This window comes from Uloborus diversus, chromosome 2, assembly GCF_026930045.1.
Source record: "Uloborus diversus isolate 005 chromosome 2, Udiv.v.3.1, whole genome shotgun sequence".
Taxonomy (NCBI): domain Eukaryota; kingdom Metazoa; phylum Arthropoda; class Arachnida; order Araneae; family Uloboridae; genus Uloborus; species Uloborus diversus.
This window is the reverse complement of record NC_072732.1, coordinates 1,242,602-1,267,242: the sequence shown is the minus strand read 5'-3', so window position 1 is coordinate 1,267,242 and position 24,641 is coordinate 1,242,602. Positions and strand designations below refer to the sequence as shown.

General features: G+C 33.4%; 1 protein-coding gene across 1 annotated transcript in view; it reads left to right on the top strand.

Annotated features, from left to right (window-relative positions):
* The window catches only part of LOC129216849 (uncharacterized), an 89,082-nt gene that overhangs the window by 57,074 nt on the left and 7,367 nt on the right, over positions 1 to 24,641 (top strand). Inside the window, exons 14-20 of the mRNA XM_054851061.1 lie at positions 602 to 678; positions 5,654 to 5,748; positions 9,212 to 9,341; positions 14,570 to 14,642; positions 17,945 to 17,991; positions 21,320 to 21,400; positions 24,566 to 24,634. Coding sequence (XP_054707036.1) covers positions 602 to 678; positions 5,654 to 5,748; positions 9,212 to 9,341; positions 14,570 to 14,642; positions 17,945 to 17,991; positions 21,320 to 21,400; positions 24,566 to 24,634 — 572 coding nt within the window. The remainder of the gene's footprint in view (positions 1 to 601; positions 679 to 5,653; positions 5,749 to 9,211; positions 9,342 to 14,569; positions 14,643 to 17,944; positions 17,992 to 21,319; positions 21,401 to 24,565; positions 24,635 to 24,641) is intronic.

Here is a 24,641-nt window from a genome sequence, read left to right as displayed (position 1 = left end):
CATTCATTTTTGGAACAATGTTTTTTGTAATATTAAAATTATATTAGCCTTATATGCATTAATGAGCATCTTTTGTTATTAAAAATTATAATTTTTTAAACCTGACTAAAAATGTACAAAGTATAAGTTATGTAAAATATGAATTTATTAAGGTAATGTAATATCATGTTACTTTTTTTATTTTTCATTAATTAAAATATTATTTTGTATCATATATTTAAAAAGTTAACAGTAATTTAACAATTTTCATAACAAATAAGAAATGCCAAACTGAAAATTGAAAGTAGGTCAGGGAAAAAAGTAAAATGAAAACTGTCTTTATGTTTTCGTACTGACTAGTGCAGTATTTGTATTTCTGAATTACATAACTTGGTGAAAGTGGCTAACATAGTCTAAAATAACTAATGCTAGAGTTGCTTAATTAATATTAATTTGAAGTACTTAGTATTATTATTATTATTGAAACACTAAATTGTGAGATTTCATAAATAATTGCAAATATCATTTGTAATTACATATCATTTGAAGCATGTCGTGATATTTTCAAACCCTGTTTCTTATGCTATTTTTTACTCATTGTGCAACACTTTATTTTTTCCAGTCCGAGAAAACGTCGAATGTGCAACTCCAAAGGATTTATTGGAATTGAATGATCTTCTTCTCTTGAATCCTTCTGATGTAAGTTTCCTTTAAAATACATCTTCCTGTTTACTGTATACAAGAATTTATGGACACAAACAGGATAATCATCACACAGTAACCAGGGCCGGATTTGGAAGTGTGGAGGCCCCTAATCAGGGTTCGAAAAGATCATCCTATTTTCGAAAATATCCGATACTTTGATATATATCCGAAAATTTTGATATATATGTATATATCCGATATTTTGGATCAGCACTTTAATTGTAAATACAACCTGAAGTTACGGCTATTAATTTTTAATATTATTATCATTATAATTTATAGACTTAAAATTACTGTTTCTTATTTATATCTAAACATACATTTCATTTTAAAAGTTATGTACTTTTAAAGTTATTTTCATATGATATTTACAATACATCATCTCTTTAACTCATAGGTACAAATTGCAATCAGGGCTTTCTGATATATCGATAATAATATTACTTTTGTGCAAGCATTCTTTGTAGGAATACAAAAACAAAAAAAAAAAATGTCTGGGAGATGAAATGTAAAATTTGCTGACTCGTGAAAGTTAGGATATTTCGTAAAAGTTGTATTGTGGGGGCCCCTTTGTTGTGGAGGTCCTGGGGCAATAGCCTCGCCTGCCCTCCCCTAAATCCGGCCCTGTTTCTAACCCCCTTTGTCTTTTCAACTAAACAGAATTTTCATGCATAATTATGATGGGAGGATTATCTTTTTGCCAGGTTGCCTATCAAAATAAGGCTGGAATTTTGAGGGAATGTATTTTCAGTAATAATAACAATCTATTTTCAATTTGGCAGAATTAAATGACAAGTGCCCTACATATTTGGCGAACAAAGCCAAAATCTCAAGTTTCAAAACATTCCCCACCATTGGGTGCCTACTGCAAATGATTTTGTTGAATAAATGCAAAAATATTATGCAAACAAAATTGTATAACAGTCTTATATGAATCCATTGCAAATTTTAGCATTTGACCTATTTCAACCTTTGCTTGAAATTTAAACATTGATTATGAAATTCAACCCGGCTTCCATTAGAATTTTTATTAAAGTTTTATGTTTTCTGTAACTTTTTTGTATTGGGTAAATTTCATTCAAATTTTATTTTGAAATTACAGTGTAGCATCTTTTACACGTTTTTGAGTGGACTGTATGAAAAAAGCGTACAAATGAAAAAAACATATAATAGGTATTGGTTAATGTGTATTAGACTTTGCAGGGACCAATTTAAAAAATGTATAATTTATAGAAACATATAATAGAGAAACATATAAATGGTTCTTCACTATGTCTATTATAAGTTAAAAAAATATGTAGAAGGTAAACACACCAGTAGTAGCCAGTGCTTCAGTAGTGACCCTTCAAGGTTTAAAATGCATTAGTAGTTGCCATAATCATACTTGAAAACTCTACTGTTTTTAACGGGAAACTCCCATTTTTTGCTTCCATCTCCCAATTTCCAGTTTTTTTCAGCCAATCATCAAAAAGTTTCACATTTTTTTCAATAGATGGCGCCCTTTTCTAGTCTACCAATGTCAGGGAATAAGAATTATTCCAATTAATAACTCATTTAGTGAAAATTAATTTTTTAGAAGTTTTCCACTTTGCATGTTCAACGAAGCACGTGCTTTGTCGAAAATTGCAGCAGATTTCAATCCTTTTGCATCTTGAAATTATTTCAATTATTTTTAATGTTTGAAGTTATTTTAATATGTGCTACCCTATACCTACTTATTTTATATTGTATTTTCTCTATATATAGATTTCCTTCTTTTTTTCCGCCCGGATTTTAGTAATTAAATTTTTGAAGCTACTTTTCTGGTTGAGACTGGAGATTGTACGAAACTTTAAGCAAATTCATTCCTTATTATTTAGTTTTTCCTTTGCAGTATGTTTTTCTTGCTGCACCAATTTGCTTACATCTGCAAAAACTCCCCATTTCACTTTAAATTTAGTATTCATGTTACTTAAAAGCATAATTTAATAATTCTGTAGCGAGGATATGTCGATGGTGAACCACCTATGTAGTACCTCTAGTAAAATCTCCTGTTTTTTTTTTCCTTTGAAGGTTGGCAAGTATGGGCAATGAAGTATGTTTTTGAGCTGTGGGTCTACAATATGAATTACCTCTCTTAAAACTCAATGAGCACAGTGTAGCCCAACGTATTGTAGCTTCATCGTCCTATTTTCTAAAAATGCCAGAATTTCAATTTGTTCCATCCCCCCCCCCCTCTTCTGCCCAACCTCAAATTTGATCCATTAGTGGCCACTCCAAAATCTGAAAATTTCAGTAGTGGCCATTCGACATTCTCCTATTCGAAGAATTTACATCACCTACATCAATTTCAAACTCCTTCATTTTGGTTTGAACTCCTTCAAAACTCCTTCTTTTTTAGTTCAAGACTACATAATCTTCCTCTATGACAGTGACTTATAATACTTTGATTGACAACTAACTTCGTCACAAGGGCCATTTTAATGTAGTAATTTCGTGCATTTTTTTTTTTTTTTTTCATAAAGATGTGATTTTCAAATTGATCATAGTTAAGTCATAAAAGTTGATGGTGAAAATTTTATTAGAAGACTAAAACATTTCATAAGTGAAGTAAAACATGCTTAAATGGTGCTTGGCTATTTTTTCAAGTTTTATGATTATTGTTTTTCCCTCCACCACCCTTTCAGCAGCTAGAGTCAGGTTGTCCAATTATTAATTAAATATTTAAAACTACATAAGTAGATGTACTACATTAAGTGATTGTGTTGAAAAACAATTGTTTAGTAAATTGCAGTTAGATATTGTAAAAAGGGTCATCCACAAGTGATTTCATGCCTTGAGGAGGATACCATACAGGCTCATGAAGTTGAGACAAGGGGAAGAGAGAATGTGACAAAAAGTGACATCACACAGTTATTGTAACAATATGTTTATAAAAAAATATGACATGTAACAAGAGGACGAGTTAGGTGAAGTGTGACACTTTGTGATAAAGGGAGAAGGGATATGTTGAAAAAATTTGTGACATTTAATCATAGCCCATGAGTACTCCTCCAAAACTCCTTCATTTTATTTCTGAAATTGAGTACGAACCCTGAAAGTGTATAAGTAACCTTGAAGTGGCCACTACTGAAGCACTGGCCTTTTCTGGTGTGTTTACGTTATATACGAGGCGTGTTTTTAAAGTAAGTTCCGTTTTTATATAAAAAAGGAACGAGTACAGATACAGCTAAGTAATTTAGTGCACAAAAATCTACCACCCTTACGCTACATTTCGACACTGCTCCAGTGATTTTCCGAGCATTTGTCATAGCGTGGTGCAGGTTTTTGTATACTTATTCGTAAAAAGTTACCGCCCGTTTAGTCAACCATGAGGACTCTTACGGGTCTTTAGGTGAACTTTTTTGAACATCCTACAGTTTATCCCAACCTCGCTCGCAGCATCTTTCATTTGTTTCGGCATCTAAAGTCTTTCGTAGGTGGTCTGTGGCACAACAGCAATAATGAGCTCAGAGAACATGTTATCCCGTGGCTGACTACACGGGCGGCAATTTTCTATGAATAGGTATACAAAAACCTGTACCACGCTATGACAAATGCCTGGAAAATCACTGGAGCAGTGTCGAAATGTAGCGTAAGGATGGTAGATTTTTGTGCACTAAATTACTTAGCTCTATCTGTACTCGTTCCTTTTTTATATCAAAACGGAACTTACTTTAAAAATACGCCTCGTATGCAGTATCCATCCACATATCCCTGTGAATCAGTATTGCAGCATCAGCAGGTATAAGTTCAACATATCAAGCAAAGAAGATAGACATTGTGCTCTTTTTTAAGGGGTCAGAGTGCCTTTCAAACATTTTTTTTTTAATTTAAGTAAATTTTATATTTCTTTGAAACCATAACATGCATACTTATTTCTTAATCTATAATTTATTTTCAAAATTTAAAAATATTGCCTACTTTTTTTTAAAAATTCAAAAAATTGAGGAAACTTTCAATTTTTTGAAATTCTTAAGATTTTTTATATTTTTGCACTAATTAAAAAAAAAGTTTTTTGCAAGAGGATCACTATAATCATCTCTAAAAATCTGTGCATTCATTTGCTTATGAGTTTATTAGAAAATTTTCTGTGATTAATTATGTAAAAAATCAAAGTTTTTTTTTTTTAAATTGGTTTTTAAAGGTTTAACATGCTGTAAACATTAGAGAAATTTATAAAATGCTTATCCAATGCACAGTTTTGTCAAATAGGTTATCCCAATTGCAAAAAGTATTACTTTAAAGCTGTATCTTTAATAGGAAAAAATCCTTAGGGATTCTAGTGACATGAAAACACAAAAAAATCCATCATCGAGAAAAAGCAGTTTAAAGTTTTTCCTTTGCATAAGAACACTTAGCGAGCATGGCCTAAAACCACTCATAACATTCTTAATATTTGAACTAAAGCACTGAAACTTTTCCCCTGTGTTCTAAATAGTTTTTAGTTTTGAAATAAGCAATAAAATTTTTTTTGATCATTTCATCATTTTTGAGGTACTCTAACCCCTTAACAATTAGCCACCTAATATTCAAACCCGTCATTGTGAAGAGCGAAAAACGGTACCCCGCCCTCTTTTTTTTGTTGTTATGAAAGTGACTGGTATTACATACCTACCTCACATAGATCTTAGATTATTTCAAATTTATTTTTACTATTTAGTTCTTTGATCTCTTGTGTTGAAGAAGTTCAAAATAAAGTAATAAGAAATTTTTTTCACAAAGTTATCAATATATAGTTTCAGTTTGAAATTTTGATTGCACTCTTGTATTGGCCACGTATGGTGGTTTGATGACTTGGGGCGGGGGGGGGGGGCATGAGCGTTCAAAGGGTAGCACTGGACTAAGCCATGTTACAGGTTAACAGTTATTAGCTGGGTGTTTTCACTTCCAAAACCTAAGCGATGTGTTTTCTTTCCTGTTCCTGTGTTGTAAATATTTGTTTTTTTAGGAGACTGAAATCCATCAAAATATCCTGCAGAGTACCCAGTTCACTTTTGCCGAAGACTCCCTAGAATTCCGTGCACGGAAGGTGGTTTTAAATTAGTGAGTTTCCATGTATTTTTTCCTTAAATTCTTATGTAGTAACTCTCAGCTCATTACCAGTGGCGTAGCCAGGGGGGGGGGGGTCCAGGCCCCCTCCGAAATGACTATGTGTAAATATGTCATTGAAGAAAGAAATGCATTGTGTTGAAAACAAGCATTTTACTCAAGTATAAAAAAAGGAACAAGAAAAATATGCACATATATTTCGGTGGAACAATATTTGATACAAAAAAAAAAAACAATTGAAGGGGAAAATTGATAAAGTAAAATGGGTGGGAAAAGAGGGGGAGGACAAAATGAGGGGGTGCTGTAAGGCATAGAGCTTTATTGAAATGATTCTCAATTTTTCCCTCATGTGCAGAAATATTCTTCTCTGCAGCCTCCAAAACATTGGTTTCCCTTGTATCATTGAAGTAGTTGTAAATTCTGAGAATATACATGTTTAGAATCCAACAAAAGGCACCTCTCCTTTGTCTAGTTCCCTACGTATTTCTTAGAATTTAGTCCCTGCATGGTTTTCCTGGGGAAGTGGAGAATCTATTTTGCATTAAATTTTGCTGCTGTTTTAAATTCAAATGCATTCAAAATGTTTACTTGTCATTGAAAACAGTTAAATTAAATTTTCATGTCCAAAATGCATTTCACTTAATTTAATCTCCATATTTTTCCAAATTTCTTTAGCCCTCCCCCCCCCCCTAACACTGAAATAACTTCCTGGCTAAGCCACTGATTGGATCCCCTCCATAATGAAATCCTGGCTACACCACTGCTCATTAGTGCTTGTAAATCTCATCTCCTTAAAATATACGACAGAGAAAGCATCAAAATTAGGCTAAGATAGATCCAACAGTTACATGGATGATCTGACACATCCAAATTTTATATATTTAGTGACTTAGTTCACTTGTTGGAAGGATTTTTTTCATTTTAATCTTAACTATAAGCTTTATAAAATTTATTGCTTTATTTAAAATTAAACTTCAGTTTTTAGTTTCAGCAACATTGATTTTGGCCATGTTTGACAAGCAAATGAGCTCTTAGTTTCGATCCATAGACTAACCGACCATTTTGGGGGGGGGGAGGTTTTAAATGAACCGTGACACACTCACAACAGAAAAATGCCTCCCTTAACGGGGGGCTTTTGCGATCTTTCGTGGTTCTTTAAAGACTGGGTACCCGCACACCTGGAAAATTGGGGAAAATTATGGAAAGTTATGAATTTTTACCATGTGATCAAAAATAGTGATGGAAAATCATGATTTTCAGCAAAAAATGCTCAAAAATCATGGAAACTGACTAGTCATAGATATTCAGTAAGTTACCGCCCTATTGCCAGGGCTAAGGCAGAAATACATGATATGCACCGCCAGCTCGGTCATTTCCAGCCGAGGACTGCAGTTTCGTGCTTATTAGCACTCAACAGCCCAGCATACGAAAGTGACTGAGCTGGAGATGGGAAACCTCTTAAGGAAGCCAAGAGTGCCAAACTTAGGTAGCTAATATGGAATTAGCAGAAACCAGACGAGTGACCGAAACAATGGTTCGGTTCAACTCGAATATTGAAGGCAAGGCAGGTATATTCAGTAAGTTACTCGTCACTCGTCTGGTCAGTGCTAATTCTGTATTAGCTACCTAAGTTTGGCACTCTTGGCTTCCTTAAGAGATTTCCCATCTCCAGCTCAGTCACTTTCGTATGCCGGGCTGTTGAGTGCTAATGAGCACGAAACTGCAGTCCTCGGCTGGAATTGACTGAGCTGGCGGTGTATTTCACGTATTTTTGCTTTAGCCCTGGTTAATGGGCGGTAATTTACTGAATATACCTTGCCTCGCGTTCAATCTTCGAGTTGAACCGAACCATTGCTTCGGTCATTCGTCTGGTCTGCTAATTCTGTATTAGCTACCAGTTTGTTTGGCACTCTTGGCTTCCTTGAGAGGTTTTCCACCTCCAGCTCAGTCACTCCTATGCCGGGCTGATGAGTGCTAATGAGCACGAAACTGCAGTCCTCGGCTGGAAATGACTGAGCTAGCGGTGTATTTCATGTTGTCATAGATAGTCTAGAACATTTGCCGAATTCCCAGAATTTCTGAAAATAATTTCCGAACAATTCTTAGGAAAAAATACTCGAAAACGTGAACATGTTCCTGATTTTAGTCTATCCCTTTTAGGCAGATGCTAAAACAAATACTTTAACATTCTGCTACACGTTTTCATGGTCTGGCTGTGAAACAAAAACTAAATAAAAACAGTATACGACTGAATATGCGGAAAGTGCGAGGATCGCCGTATTCACGAATTTTCCCAATAGTCGCTAATTAATGCTCATTTTAAAAAAATAATGTAACATGGCTATAGCGTAAATTTTATTGATAAAAAATCAAAATAAAAGTACCAAGTTGAAAAAAAAAATAACGGTGAAATCGTGCCCTTTTTAAAAATCGGGATCCCAATGGTAAACCTTTCTGGTGCAAAAGATGAAAAATCGGTCGTTTTTTTTACTTACATAACATAACTGTTCATACATACATAACATAACTGTTCATTATATTTCATTTTTCTCCTTTTTATAACATTTAAATTCAAAATTTGCGGCAAAATGTCCCCAATTGTTCCAGAAAGTAGGGACTCGACTTCTATGTGGGTCTTCGATTCTTTCTCCAATTTTCCTCTTAAAAGTAGGGCAGTCTACTGAAACCCAAAATCGACTTCCACGCATGTAAAAAGAATAGGAAATAATTTTCGTTGAAATTTATCCTTTCACCTCAATAGAATCAATGAGTGCACCTTAATTGCAATATCACAAATTTGAAAATGTGATAAGATACATTAAGAATTTCGGTTTTAAAAGTTACTAACAACTGAAGTTCTTCTGCCCTTATATAGAAGTTTGGTAAGACCTCTTTTGGAGTATGCTGTTCAGTTTTGGTCTCCTTATCTGAAGAAAGACATTCATGTATTGGAAAGGGTTCAAAGGCGAGCTACGAGGCTAATTAATGGACTTTCTCACTTAGACTACGATTCCAGGCTCAGAAGGCTTAAAGTGTACAGTCTCGAGCAAAGAAGAGACCGAGGGGACATGATTCAGCTGTTTAAATTTATTAAAACGAAAGATGTTACGGGGCTGAAGTTTAGCACTGAAAACAGGACAAGGGGTCATTGTTTTAAGCTATTTAAATCTCAGGCTAACATGGACGTTAGGAAAAATTATTATTTTAGCAGGGCAGTGGAACAGCTTACCGGAAGAGGTGGTCATGAGCAAGGGACTTGAGTAGATAGTTCTAAGAGGGCCATTGATCTTCACTGGGGATTGTCAACTGATTAGGAACAGCCTAGCTGGGCCCAGAGCCTGTTGCTGGTCATCACTTTTGTATTTGTATAAATAACTTATTATTTTAATTTATTTGCTCAGACCTATGTTTTTTTTTTTTTGTTTTATTGGATATTAATTATATGATTTTGTATTAGCCTACCTTTCGAGACCATTAAGAAGGTGGCTCAGCTGCTGGACATTGAAAACTGTGAAAAACTTTCTACGAAGGAAGAGCTCTCGACGTCAATATTGAAGTTTCTGACAAATATGGTCCAAAAAAGAATCGTAAGCGAATATTTTGGTTCTTGATTACTCCAGGCTTTTGGAAATAATGATTGTTTCCAGCATTTTCCTTTTTTTAAATGTACACATCCTCTCTTTAAAAACCCAAAATACAAAAATGAGGGAGCTCAGACTTTAAAAAAAAATTAAGATGCTTTTTTAGTTTTGTTTATTTTTGATCATTTGCTCCTTTTTTGTTTTCTGTAAGTGAAAGTGTGCCAACAAGGAAAAAATCTGTAACGTACGCTCTAAGTTTCTCTCATTTTGTGTGAGAATCTATTGTTGCCTCTATAGAATGAATGGTGAATCAGTAGTGAAATTATTTTAACAGAAGGTGAATAGTGATGTAACTTATAAAGCTTTTGAAATCTCCTGCTGCATCATTTATTTTATGTTTGCAAAATTGTTTTGTGACTGTATTCTATGGACTATAAGATGCACTTTTATTTAAAAATATTTTTTTCTGAAATTGAACATTTTTAACATTTATCATTTGATCTCAAAACCGGACTGAATTTTTTTTTCAAGTACAGCCGGACCTCTAGATATCGAAGTAGCAAATTGCCGGAAAAAAGTTCGCTATATAGAAATTTCGATATATAGAAACGATCTTATTTTATCCTAAAAAATCTCTTAAAATATTAAAAGTAAAGCTAATTTTCCTGCATGAAACCCAATTTCTAATTTATACGAGCATCGGATTAAACGAAAGTCAATAACTGAAAAATGAACAGAAATTACATTTTTGTGCCTTCATACATCTTCATTCTTCGGCAGTTCAACTTGATTCGCAACATGAAAGGATTTTACTTTCGACAATGTAATCGAGAGAAAAATAAAAAACTTGAATGATTTTTACTGAAGCTAAAAAGACTAGGAACGATAATCAACCGACAAAAGAGATAACTTGAAACCGATTTTACAGTGTTACTGGTTACAACTTAGATTTGAAATGAGCTTGAGGGAATTTAAGAACTCCAGAACGGAACAGCGACCTATATACACACCTTTCAATCCCCAGATTCCTTCTGAGTTTCGTAGCAACCTTTAGTGAACATAATATTCTCCCTTAACCTTCATTTTTCATGAGACAAACTGTCTAAAGTGGAGGAAAAAAATCTACAAATGTCTCAATTTTTTTTCGATATATAGAGATTTTTTCGATATATAGAAACAATTTTTCTATGTAACGAACATTGAAATGTGCTGGGATTTCGATATATAGAAAATTTTGATATGTGGAAGTTCGATGTATGGAGGCTCGACTATGTTTATAAAAGCGAACTGACATTTTAAAATCCCAGATAATCGCTTACGTCACCTTTATTTCTTGTCCCTGTTTCTGCTCATGGTCAAGTCTGGTGAAAATTTTGTATCAAATGCTGGATATTATTAGTTTTCAGTATAATGAGCACCTGAATTTTAGTGGGGGGTGCTCACTCTTGTTTTTTTTTTTTTTTTCATTATCCAATTTCATGTGTGTTAAACAGGGGTGATTGTGTTCCGGTATTTTACCGAATTTCCGGTATTTTCGGACGTATTTCCGGTATTTTTATGTCCGAAAATACCGGAATTATGTGTTTTTTTTTTTGTTATGCTTTTACCTCCCTACCTCCACAATCTTTTTAAATTATATAATACTCATCAAATATACCTGCAAGAGCCTTAAGATGGACACCCACCTATCCCTTAAGATGGACAAATGTCAAGATAATTTGTATAACACCAGCTCAAAAGTAACTTTGTAACCCATTAAAAATTTAATCAAATGTACACACACTATTTTGACTCAAAACTATTTAATACTATGGCAAAGGTGCCCTTAAGTAATAGGGGCCAAAGATTCCCCCCCCCACCCCCGTTCTCGTTTTGAAACTTTCAGGTATTTTTTGATGAACTCACGATCACCCCTGGTTAAAGTGTTGAATGTAAAACTATATTCAATGAGAAAAAAAAATCATCCTTTTATGTTGTAAATTGAGACCTCTATTTAGCAAACTCCTGTTCAATTCTGTGAATTTCTCTTTTGTATTGATTTTCTTCTGGGAACTAAAAATATTTTGAGAACATTTTGAGAATTTGTTTTATAACTTTGAAAAATGACCTCTATTTCTTTCTTTCTTTCTTTTTTATTTTAATAAAATAGAGGTTTTAACTCAAAAATGAGTTCCTTTAACGTAACATTTTTTCTCTCTGTTTCTGAAATGTTTCCTTTTGTTCTGCACCTTCTTTCTGTTCTTTGTTTTTTTCTTCCTAGTAGTCTGTTAGCAATTTTCACGTAGTCCATGAAAGATAGTGGAAATTAATCTATTTCATTTTTATACGTACATTCAGATTCATCTCGTTTCGGTCATTTAATTGTTGCCCTTGGTAGTGAGAGAGAGAGCTGAAGCCGAATGTCTTCATATTTGAAGCTTAGGTAGATGGAATTAATTTTACTGATTGTTTCCAGCATTTCCCTTTTTTTAAATGTACACATCCTCTCTTTAAAAACCCAAAATACAAAAATGAGGGACATACTGGGACTGCATACATTCCAATTCCTCTGAATAGAGTATGAAGATCATGTGTTGTGTTTAGGCAATGCTGATCACAAACTGCAAGAATTTTTCTGTGAATATTAGCATTTATTTTGTAGTGAAAATTAAAAAAAAAAAAAAAGAAAAAAAAATTAATTTGAATTTTGACATCTTGAATTCAAATTATGTTTTTCGCAATCACGAGTGCGTGTATGTAGGCGTGTGTGATTGTGTGAGGGGGGGTGTAGGGGTTATGTGTATGAGTGTGTAGGCATGTGTGTTTGTGTCTGTGTGCAGGCATGAATGTGTGAGTAGTTGTGTGTATGAATGTGTGTGGGGGGGGAATGCGTATGGGGGGTGTGTGTAGGCATATGTGTTTGCGTCTGTGTGCAGGCATGAATGTGTGGGTAGTTGTTTGTATGTGTGTGTGTGTGCATGTGTAGGTGTCTGTATGTATTTGTGTGTGCATATGTGTGTGTATGTGTTTGTGTGTATATGCGTGTGTGTGTGTGTGTAGGTGTTTGTGTGCTCCTCCTTTCTTCTCGTTAACATCCTTCGGTAAAGTCAGACCAAACAACGTAAGTAGAAGCACAAATTTGTAAATTACAGCAGACACGTGTTTCGGCGTTACAGGGAACGCCTTTTTCAATGCAAAAATAATGAGCTTATGGATGAAAAGACATCCGACAAAAGCCAAGAGCAGATAAGCAAGCAGCTTAAAAGATAAAAACAGCGGATTAGCCAAACACCAATGACAAAGTTATAAACCGATCAGGAACCAATAGGAATGCAAGCAAAGGTCAGGAGCTTTCGCTTAGGTACGAACCCAGAAAAAAAGAATTCAATTGGACAAGGATTATGCCGAAGCTTAAACAAAAAGAAAAGAAATTGTCAGTAACCGTGAACCGCAAGAAAGGAAAAGCAGAATGGAAAACCATGAAATAAGATAAACAGAAACAAAAAATATTCGAAAAAAGGAAAAATAAAGATGAATAGAAGAATTTTGGGGGGGGGGGTGTCAATCAAGACAAAAAGGCAAAAATAAACAAAGGAAGATAGATATGGGAGCCAAATGTTAGAAAAATATGGAACTGCACTAAGATCGTTAACTAAGTTAGAACTGTTCCTCAAAATATGAAAGGATTCCCAAAAGTCAAGATCTGATGAATTGGGGCATTTTTGGATAATCTGAAAAGAGTTAAAATCAAAAGAGTGATTCGAATCCCAACAATGTTGAGCAATACTAGACTTATTTAATTGTTGTTTTTTCACATAATTTTGATGCTCTTTCAAGCGAATTTTTAAAGCACGCCGAGTCTGTCCAATATAGGCAAGTTTACAACTACAATTAATTCTATAAATTCCACAACAATTAAGAGGGTGAATAGGATCTTTAAGAGAATTCATTTGCTTTTGCTTTCTGGCACTTCTGCTGGGTTTCATTTCCAATGTGATATTTTTTGTCATTGCTTTATTAGCTTTAAAAATTATTGTTTTCTTACCCCTATGGTTTGTCATTAAGCAACGATGAATTTTGAATAGCTAAAAAGTCCTCCAGTGTGTGTATTCATATTTTTTTCTAGTTTACTGTTTCATGACTTTGAAAATTTGGCCCCATTCCTTGAGAAAACAAAAAGAGGATCATACGTAATTCAAGCATTTCAACCAGCTTTCAAATCCATTGTGCAGAGAAACGTTGAACACCGACGTTTTATATCGCAAAATCCCTTATTGTTCACTTAAGGGGTCACGGTACCTTTAGAGCAATTTCTTTTAATTTATATAAATTTTATATTTCTTTGAAACCATAACATGCATACTTATTTCGTAATCAATCATTTATTTTCAAAATTTAAAAATATTGCCTACTTTTTTTGAAAATTCAAAAAATTGAGGAAAATTACAACTTTTTAAAAATCCCTAAGGCTTTTTCATTTTTGCACTCATTTAAAAAACGTTTTTTGCAAAACGATCACTATAATCATCTCTAAAAATCTGTGCATTCATTTGCTGATGAGTTCATTAGAAAATTTTCTGTGATAATTATGTAAAAAGTCAAAGTTTTTTTTTTTTTACATTGGTTTTTAAAGGTTTAACATGCTCTAAACATTAGAGTCATTTATAAAATGCTTATCCAATGCACAGTTTTATCAAAGATGTTATCCCAATTGCAAAATGTATTACTTTAAAGCTGTATCTTTGATAGAAAAAAATCCTTAGGGACTCTAATGTCATGAAAACACAAAAAAACCATCATCGAGAAAAAGCAGTTGACAGTTTTTCTTTTGCATAAGAACACATAGCGAACATGGCCTAAAACCACTCATAACTTTTTAAATATTTGAACTAAAGCATTGAAACTTTTCCCCTGTGTTCAGAATAGTTTTTTGTTTTTAAATAAGCACTAAAAATTTTTTTTTGAACGTTTTTGAGTTACCCCTTAAAGGGTTGGTAACTCTTATGACCCATTGCTCACATGCAGCCTTTTATTTTTCCAAAGCATCGAATTTATCTTTTGCAAACGTTTTATGAAAGGATGCTTTTTTTAATCTTCCAAAATTTTGTTAGAGTATTATACTTTTTGAAATCACACTCGGGTTAAATTTAAAAATTGAAATCAATAACCCGTCAAATAAGTGTCCTAATTTGTCTGTACTATACAAATATCTATGCTAGGTTCATCTTGATTCAATTCCAACTTTTTATTCACAGGAAGACAAAAGTCAGGATAGCGAGATAAGTAGCACTGCATACATTCACAGGCTGCCTTCAAATTCTCTGAAAAGTAAGACACTTTCCTTTTCCGTTTTAGATTTTCTGATTGGTTTGCATTGTTATGTATGCACTTTCGTCAATTTCGCCAAATATTTTTTTAATGGTTACCTTCCGATAATGCCGACAGTGTGATGACACTGGTCTCTTGTGCCCAAAGGTTCGCACCCGGCTTGAGTCGGCGGCTTCCAAGTCACATGATTAGGTGGTATGTAAAAGATTCCCCCGAGTACTTGTTTGACTCGGAGTCATAGGCGGATTTAGGACTAAGTTCCTGGGGGGGGGGGGGCAGGATTTTTTTTTTTTTTTTGGAGCAACATTTTTAATTGCCCTTCCCCCCCCCCATGTTTTTGTCTGTTTTCTGTGATGCGTAAGGCCAATCTTTACTTTTTTATGTGTCGTTTTCATTACTGTGTGTAATCATGCTGTCCTTTTTAAATTGACCTTAAAAGAGAGGGGGCTGGTATTAAGAGAGTAACGCAGTGCTCCCTTTTAAGTGGGATATAGAATATCTGCAGTTTTAGAGGATTGGGAGTTACTCCCCCGGAGGAAATTATCTAAAATGGATATAGAATTCTGCATTTTGAAGTCTTGTAAGGGTTAATTGGAAATAATTTTTTTTTTAAGTTTTACGCTTTAAAAGTGCTTTGTGATGCAAGTGAATACTTTAAAAGAAATGGTGCACAGATTTAGAGAATAGGTATCAAGAGAGTAATAAAAATAGGTAACAAGAATAGGTAACAAGAGATGAACAATTCTTAATTTATACACTTGATAAGAAATAAAATTGAAGCACACTTTGCTTAGGAGTTTCAAAGACTTGTCTAATTGTTTTCAAGGTTTGGTTGGTTAGATTGGGTTTTTGGTACAAGAGCCCTTGTAGGCTATACTGCGCCAGTTCTTTTCAGGGATTTTAGAACCTATCAATAATTTGCACTTTCCAGCCTCTGAAATTGAGTAGTAGATTATACACTTGTACAGTATTGTTCAAACTTTGTAAGAAATGGCTACTTTAAGTTTAAAAGAAAAAATAAACTTTAATTTCCTATTCAAAAAAGAAAAAATCTTGATTTTTTTTTTGTTATAAGATTTTGGAAGATATGTTGTTACTATATAAACTCCTCCCAAAACTGGGAGGCATTGTCCCCTTTGCCCCCCCCCCCCCCTTTAAATCCACCCATGCTCTTCTAAACTATTCAAAAACGAAAAAATAATGATATTTGTTTTTAATTTTTGGAAGATGTGTTGTTACTAAATAAAGTCCTCCCAAAACTGGGGGGGGGCATTGTCCCCCTCTGACCCCCCATAAATCCGCCCATGCTTGGAGTGCTCTGGGCAAAATTTTATTTCCAGTGCAGTTTCACATTGAAGAGAGTCCATGTGCTTCCATCTGGTATGGAAACTGGACATCTAAATTCTTGTGTTAGTCTGGGGATCCATGCTATATATGCACTGTCTACGTAAAAGATAAACTGAAAATAAACAAGCTATTTACCGAAACGTTTGTCATCTATGCAAGTTTTGGGGATTTTCTCTATCATAGAAAAAAAAAGGTAATCAATTGTATTTGCTTTTGTCTGCTTAGCACCATTTTTTTTTTTTTAACCCAAGCCAAACTAGTGATTGAGATCGCCAAATGGAACATTTCATCAAACTCGACGTTAAATCCTGGTTATCACAAATTTGCCATTTCAATGCGCTTGCGCGCGGACTTAACTGATTTCAAAACTCGTGCTAAATTAATTACAATTATTTTAAATTTGGTAATAAATATGAGATGGCAACAGATAAAAATTAGAAATCACAAAGTTTTCTCTGATTTAGTTTTTAGGCCTCGGTAAAGATTGCATTTTGCGTCTTAATTATTAATGGATTCGGTGACTGATTTGTATGTCCTTTCTCAGGACCAAATTTTTAACCTCAGAAGAGCGTACTAGAATTGCAGCATCACTTCTAATACAAAGCCGAACCCTCAACCTAAATAAAAATGTATAATACTAAGCTGTTTACGCCTTACGTAAAATATCCGCAAAAGACGGATTTCTGTACTAATATTGCAATTATTTTTGAAGTACACAACGTATTTTACATTTATGGTAAATAAATTTTTCCAAACTAATAAATATTGAAGTGTCACTTTTCTCTTAAGATTATCAGTTATTCACATCCGTAGTTTCATATAGTATATCACGAAATCGCTGTGAAAATATTCTAATCGCATTCATTAATTTGGTTGGACTCTCGCTCAGCCTAAATATAAACAAGCAACACGAAATCTTAAAACAGAAAGCCCAAAAAGCTAAGTCCGCGCTCAAGCGCAGTTGAAATGGCAAATTTGTGATAACCGGGATTTAACGTCTAGTTTTCATCAAAAGCATCTTAGTCTATGTTTCCTGTCTATGCAGTATAGGTCTGCAAAAGGTAGTGCCTCTAATGCAGCCTCATTGGAAGGGAAGAAAAAAATTCTGCTAATGTGAAATATATTGCACAACATGTGAATACATTATATTTTTCTGAAATTGAGCATGTAAATATTTTTTTTTTTTTTTTGGAAAAACTCAAAAAAAAAAAAAAAAATCAGATTTTAATTAAAGATTTTATTCAAACTCAAATATTGATCCGTGATATTTCTTTGGCATTGAAATATGAACAAATGATTTTTTTTTTTTAATTTCATTTTTGTCTTTTTCACTTGTATTTAAGGTTAATAATTTTCACTCAAATGATTTTTTGACTCTCAGTTTGAGATAGGTCCAACTTTTCGAAAAAGTTGACTGGGGTTTTCACTCGGACTGTTACCTTTTCTTACAAGTCAATTTTTTTTATGACCGAGCGGAACTTAGTTTTGGAATACACCTCGCAGTTTAGCACTCAATAAAACTTTTCTGATGAAATATCACTTTTTTTTCGACAAACTCGCGCATTGCAGAATTTCTTGAGATTGTATCGGTGGATGTACCGTTATTGTTCCATTATTAGACCTCTAAATGGAGAAAACTGTCTGAATAATTGAATTCTTTGTTATGCACCTCTGAATAAGATTGGTGTGATTTTCTTTAATGTGTTATTTGATAATTAGAGTGCTGATAGTTCTTGAAATATATTCATCTTATTTCTCCTCTCTCCATCAAACCAAATATTTAGCCTTAGATTGTGACAAATTTGTCTACATAAAGTTGCTCAAGATTATTTGACCCTCCTGCACATATAGATTAAAAGTGTGTCAATTAAATTATCCTTAGTAACCAAGTATTTATTTATTCATTACATCATATTTTGTTCATAAATTAAATGCATTATTATTTGTTTTTTCAGACTCGACCCTGTATACCAATATTCAGCCTCTGTATTTTTCGCCTACGGTATGTTATCAAACCTTCTCACCATTTCTTTTTCTTTTTTTTTGGAACAATGCAATCCAACCTGTCAGTCTCCAGTTTCATGGGACAGAAGAAAAATTCGAGATCGGGAGGTTTCGAGATACGGATGTTTTCATAAAGTTATAAAAATAAGCAATGGGAACTAAGTAGTCATAAAGTTGAGGGATTCTTTCAAATATTGTTGAACATTTTACTGGATGACTTGTGATGATCGCAGGGTTTTTATTGATAGTAAGCTAGTGCTATCCTTAAGAGCAAAAATTGTCTTTCAATGACTGTCGTTCAAAAGTGCTGAAATTTATAAACTCAGAGAATGTCAATTGACCATTTTCAATGACTCAAAAGCAAAACCTACGAAGCTTTTTCAGTGCCCCCTCCCCCTGCCCCACCCTTTTTATGTGGATGGAATTCTCAGAAAACTTTCTCCTTGTACTTAGTTTTCCCTGGGCTTCATGTTTCAGAAGACTTGGAGGTTTATATGACTGTTGATAGTTTAGCAACTGCTTTTTGTGTTTATTATTTTTGTTGTTGATAAAGATCGCTGAGGATCAAATTTGAAAATGACTGTGTAGCCAAAATGTGAGCTTTAGAGGTTTTTGGGAACATTTGTTCGAGATAAACATGGAAAAATATGTTGAATTTATGATATAACTGTAGGAAAATGAAAAAACTCAACTTGTGGTGGTTGGCGAGACAGACAGGTTCAACTGTCTGCTAATTCTATATTAGCTACGAGTTTGTTTCGCACTCTCGGCTTCCTTAAGAGGTTTTCCATCTCCAGCTCAGTCCCTTTCCTATGCCGGGCTGATGAGTGCTAATAAGCACGAAACTGCAGTCCTCGGCTGAAAATGACGAAGCTGGCGGTGTATTTCATGTATTTCTACTTTAGCCCTGGCTAATGGGCGGTAATTTACTGAATATAGGTTCAACTGTATTCGGATATTCTGAAATTTTCTGGGGCAATCCTGGAGTTGCATGTTTTTTTTTTTAAATTGAAGTGTACCCAAAATTTAGTTTTTTTCTTTTCAAATTGATGATTCCCAAATCCCTGGTTAAAAAAAGCTTCTAGATTGCCATAATTTGTTTTCAGACATCCAGAGCAACCATTTCTTAACATGTAATTTTACTTAGCTAGCAACTTATACTAGCAACTGAGAATGAAGTGCTAGTATAACTTTAAAAGAATATTGAAGAGCTGTTTTTGAATAATTTGATATATAACGACCGAATTATCAAAATTAAAGAGCAAATTCTTGCAGTAAAAAAGAAACAAAAAGATGGGGGGGGGGGGGGGGGAATTATTAAAAATAGAATTTAGTATATTTTTCTTCAACAGCCTGTCCTTATTATCCCCCTTTGCTCAGTGTCATTCTGATAGTATTTAATTCTTTGTCAAGAATTTTGCAATCCTTCCCAAATGTCCTAGTTCGAGTTACCAAGATTCAACTGTATTATAAAAAAAACTTTTTATGACTTATAAGTGTACCAGTAAACTAAAGCTGCACTTAACTATCACTTTTTGAATTGAAATTTATAAATGAGTTATAAAGTTTGACAACAAAGTTTCTTACAGAGTAAGAGTTTTATTTATTAATTTTTTTTGTTTTATAACATGTCCCAAGTACATTTTTCAAATTAATTTTCAAGCAATCAGTTGTCTAATAACAACTATCCAATCATGGTAACTGCTTTTTTTCTTCTCTCATTATAATTCAATTTTCTTGACATTTTCGCTTCATCGTCTGCTTGTTAAAACCAAATGCAGAAAAAAAAATGCATTAAAAAAACATCATTCCTCATGCAAGAATTCAATTTTGTTTCTTGTTAACAAACTGTATATTGCATTGCACCTGCAATGGCACATTTTTCGAGTCGAGAGTCATGGGTCGAAAGGCCCATTCTCGCATCACTCTCTAATATGCCCCCGAACATATTCCTTTGATTTTATTAATTGTTGGGAACAAGAAACAGTGAAAAGCTAGTTCAATAAATTAATAGCATTAATTAATAAACTAAATCATACCTGCCAACTCCAGTGTATTTTCCGAGAGACTCCCGGATTTTTAACATTTCTCCCCGTTTTCCGATTTTTATTAAAAATCTTTCGGTTTTTATTAATCTCTAAAAAAAAAAAAAAATCCCTCCATTTAGGGATTTTCTTGAAAATGAAAAAAATAACCCTCTTTAAAATAAATTTTTACATCGTTTTAGTGCTTTTACTCCATGGTTTGAAAGTTTCTTACTCAATTTCAAACTTTAGCACATTGGAAGCTGGCAACATCAAGTTCTTGTTTACGTTTGCGATCTCGCTTCGCTCACTCATCGCTAAGCCTATGTAATTAAAAGCATTACAACATTTCTCGTTGTACACAAAACGATCACTATTATCAGGCACTTTGAGGCCAAAAAAAGTAGATTACATCTTGTTGAAAACTTGAAAAAAACTTGTCTATGATTGTATTTTTACAGATAATTGGAATTCTTTTTCTCCTCATTGAAAAAGTATTACTTCAACTCTTATTCTTTCATTTAATATTTTCATTAATTAATCTCTGTGTATATGACTCAAGGAACTTGCATATGAATGTACTTTAAGAGATAATAAAAAATCCCTATTTCCCCCTCAATAACATGGGAAACAGCGATATTGCACCACACTGAAAAAAATCTACTGGATTTTTTTTCTTTGAATGTTGGCAGGTATGCTGAATTATTTATTACAAACATGTAATTAAATTACCAGAAACCCCAAGAATTCTTGTATTTGCATTTTCCATAACTAGGAAAAAAAAGCTTAAAGATTATTTATTTATATTCTTCTCTTCTTTATATTCTTCTCTTATATAATTAAACACTGAGCGTATCTATGTATGTCCGAGCTTCTTCTCCCGAACGACAGTGAACTGACCATCGAACCAGGTATCGATGGATTCGTCATCTTCCCGTCTTCATGTTTGGCTATTTAACATAATCCTCCGATAATAATTAGCGGAGATATCAATTAAAAACTATTAATGATGCTCCTTAGATTTCGACATAATATCCCTATTTTTCGAAGGCTTTCCTCCATTTATTTTTCAGTGCTTCATCTCCACTTTCCGCAACAATGCTTTTATTAAAATTTATAGCGGTGAAGAAAATCATTCAGACGAAAGATATGTTGCCATTTTTGTTCTCGACATAACTTTTATTTATTTTCGAGGTGGACCGTGCAACTCGGCTAGTTTCTTTATAACTATGAGGTTCTCTGCTAAAGTAATGTTTAAGTTTTTGGTGCATGATTTTTCTAATGTTCGAAACACCTTTTCAGGAGATGGAGCTGGAACAATTCATTTCTAGGGTGGTGACGTCCAGTCAATGGTCTTGCAAAGATGAAGACTTGATGGAACTGGTAAAATGAATTATTTTATGGTTCGATTAACCCTATAAAACTCCTTTTTTGGCCCCCCCCCACCCCATAATTGACTTTTCTGATTGCCCAAATGATGCCCTCCATTTTAAGCTGGGGCCCTTGTCCACATTGCTGGATATATCTTTCAGTTTAGAATCCTATGTGTTTCGTATCTCATAATGCTTAAAATTTCGACCATATGCAGGGTGGAAATCAGGGAGATCAGGGAAAAGTCAGGGAAATATCAGGGAATTTTGAAAAAATAATCAAAAATCAGGGAAAATTGATTTTATGAAGAATTTTTTTTTTTTTTTTGCATTACAAAATTAAGTACCCTACGAATTTTCCGCCAATTATCTGCTCAAAATAAATAAATCGATAAATAAATAAATAAAAATAAATGAATAAAATTAATGTGGTGCGATTATACACTGCCGCATATTTGTGCATCTTTTTTCCTCAACGTCAAAGTATTGAATCTTATTAACCACAGGATGAAATTCCTAAGATTGCTTCGGTGTCTGTTTGGTTGTTTATTTTACCTAGCTTGGAATTTCCTTTTACGCTTTCAATGCTATGTAAAATAAACAACCAAACAGGCAAAGAGGAAACCTTCATTAATGCCTTAGCTCCTTTGCCTTTATTTCCATTGTCTCGAAGTAATTAGCATACTGTAGTCACGATTTCACGAAGAAATCTTTGGTTTTTGAATTAATACTATAAAAGCTTAAAAATTATTATTTCTTCACGTTTTTAATTTAATTGCTAAAATTGAACTTTCAATATTTTGAACTTTCTCTTTGTTTTTTGCCATTATACTTTTTGTTGTTACCTCAAATTATAAAGGTTTTCTTTTCTTCAGACTTAAGTGATTCTTTTATTTTATAACCAAGTTGTATTCTTCTTTTAAATATTTTGAAATGAACTAATTGCTTCTTTTTTTCTTGCATTTCAAAGTTGTTTGTTATAAAAGAAATCTAAGATTCTCTTTTGTTACATACTGAAATCATTTGAAATAGAGTTAACTAATATACTTAAGTAAATATCTTTATTTTTTTATTGTTAAAATGCTGTATTCATTCATTAAAACCTATCTTCTTGATTAGAGAAAAGCTCCCTATGAATGCATGTCGAATGGTTTCATCTGTTTTGCATAAATATGTCAATTAGTTATATAAGAATAACTACATTACTTCTATTCTTTCACTATTACTTGTTATTCTTGCAACAATTGTTATATTGTTTGAAAATTTAGTTCAAAATAATTTCAATTACTTTTTAGTTCTATCATAAATATACATATGTTTTTAAGAGTGATTTTAATAGTTTCTTAAAATTCTTATGCCAAGTGGTTTCTGGAAGTTTTTTTTTTTTTTTAAATTTTCTATAATCTTTCCATGTAGAAAAATTTAATATACTGTTTTGCAGGGGGGGGGGGGTCCCCCAAAAAATTAACTTTATATGCTTTCTTTTAACCATTTTATTAAAAAAGTAACATCTTTTAAAAATATATCTTTAGTTCAACAACTTTACACAACTTAAAACTTTTAAAATACTGCATTTTATACAAACATACAGTGGATTTCAAGTAGAGCAAAGAAAGAAAGCCATTATCATTGGTAACGTAAATCAGGGAAATTTGGTGAACTTAATCAGGGAAAAGTCAGGGAACTTTTTTTTACAGTTCCTGTCGCCACCGTGATATGTCTTCATTATGTATTTGTTTTACAGTTGGTCTCAGTTTTATGTTATATATGCAATGAGGACTTTAGAAACTCTGCTTACAGTTTTTTTTTTTTTTTTTTTTGGTACATGAAAATGGATCTAAGACTCCCAATAATGACCAGTGGTGTGTAGTCTGTGAGAAATGTTATGCCAGATTATAAAAAATTTTAATCCCAAACTAGAAACCCATTTTTTTACCTCTAAACTACAAATCAGGGTATATATTTACCCCATGGGTGTTTTGCTTCTGCAATCTGACTCCTAAGTATGTGGACTTTTTTGTTATTTCATACCAAAGAGAATGGTGAAGAGCTAATTCCATCTTATCAAGGTTTAGTTGGTGAAAGTATGATTTGAAGAGCTAAAAACTGGTGAAAAGTGCTGAAAGCTCAGTTTTCCTGGTCTAGATGCCTGCTCCAGTTTTTAGTTCTAGGGTAGGGGGGCCACTAAATAAACGTGACACTTAATAAGGGTTTTTTTAGTGTCACATGACACCTATCATTTCTCTCGTTCAAACATGATGTTTACTTGTGTGGTGATGTTAAGGGTCTTAAAACACATTCTCCTTTTAATTAAAATTTGAAGATTTTTATTATCTTATACATATAAAATCTGAGTATCTATCTATCTATGTCCAAGCTTCTTCTCCCGAACGACAGTGAACTGACCATCGAACCAGGTATCGATGGATTCGTCATCTTCCCGTCTTCATGTTTGGCCATTTAACATAATCCTCCGATAATAATTAGCGGAGATATCAATTAAAAACTATTAATTATGACACTTAGATTTCGACGGCTTTCCTCCATTCTAATCATTATTCAGTGCTTCATCTCAATTTTCCGCAACAACGCTATTATTAAAATGCATAGCGGGGGTGAAGAAAATCATTGAGACGAAAGATCTATCGCCATTTTTTTTGTCGAATATGAACAGGTAAAATTCTTGTTTTTGTTTTGGGGCTTTTCCTGTAATCAGGGGATTTAAATTGTTTACTTTTTTGGGGGGTTTTCCGCAATCTGCCGCAAAACTACACTGACTTTTTTTTTTTTTTTGGTTCAAGCCTGAGTGTTGAACTCGCGTCACTTGACATAACTTTTATTTTTGAGGTGGACCGTGCAAAGCCGGGCGACGCAGCTAGTTTATATTTTAATTATTGTTATTTGTTATTGTTGACATGTATTGTTATTTTTAGGTTACTTTCAAAAGCGATAACTACAAATGGTATTTAAGAAACATTATTTAGTGATTAGAATATACTTTCAAGTTTAACAAGCCTTAAAATGTTAGATTTTGCCCGGCCTTTATCTGATAATCTGCCTCGTCACAACAACTGGATGTATTTTGTTGCGGAATCTACCGAGCTTACTAAATTTTAATTTATCAAACAGGGATAGCATTTTAAAAGTTGTAACTGATTTTGGAAATTTTTGCATGTAGGTGTGGCACCAGTATCCTGTTATGAATTTGGAGGAAAAAGTAGAGTTCATCAAAAAGAAAGCCAAAGAAGTAAGTA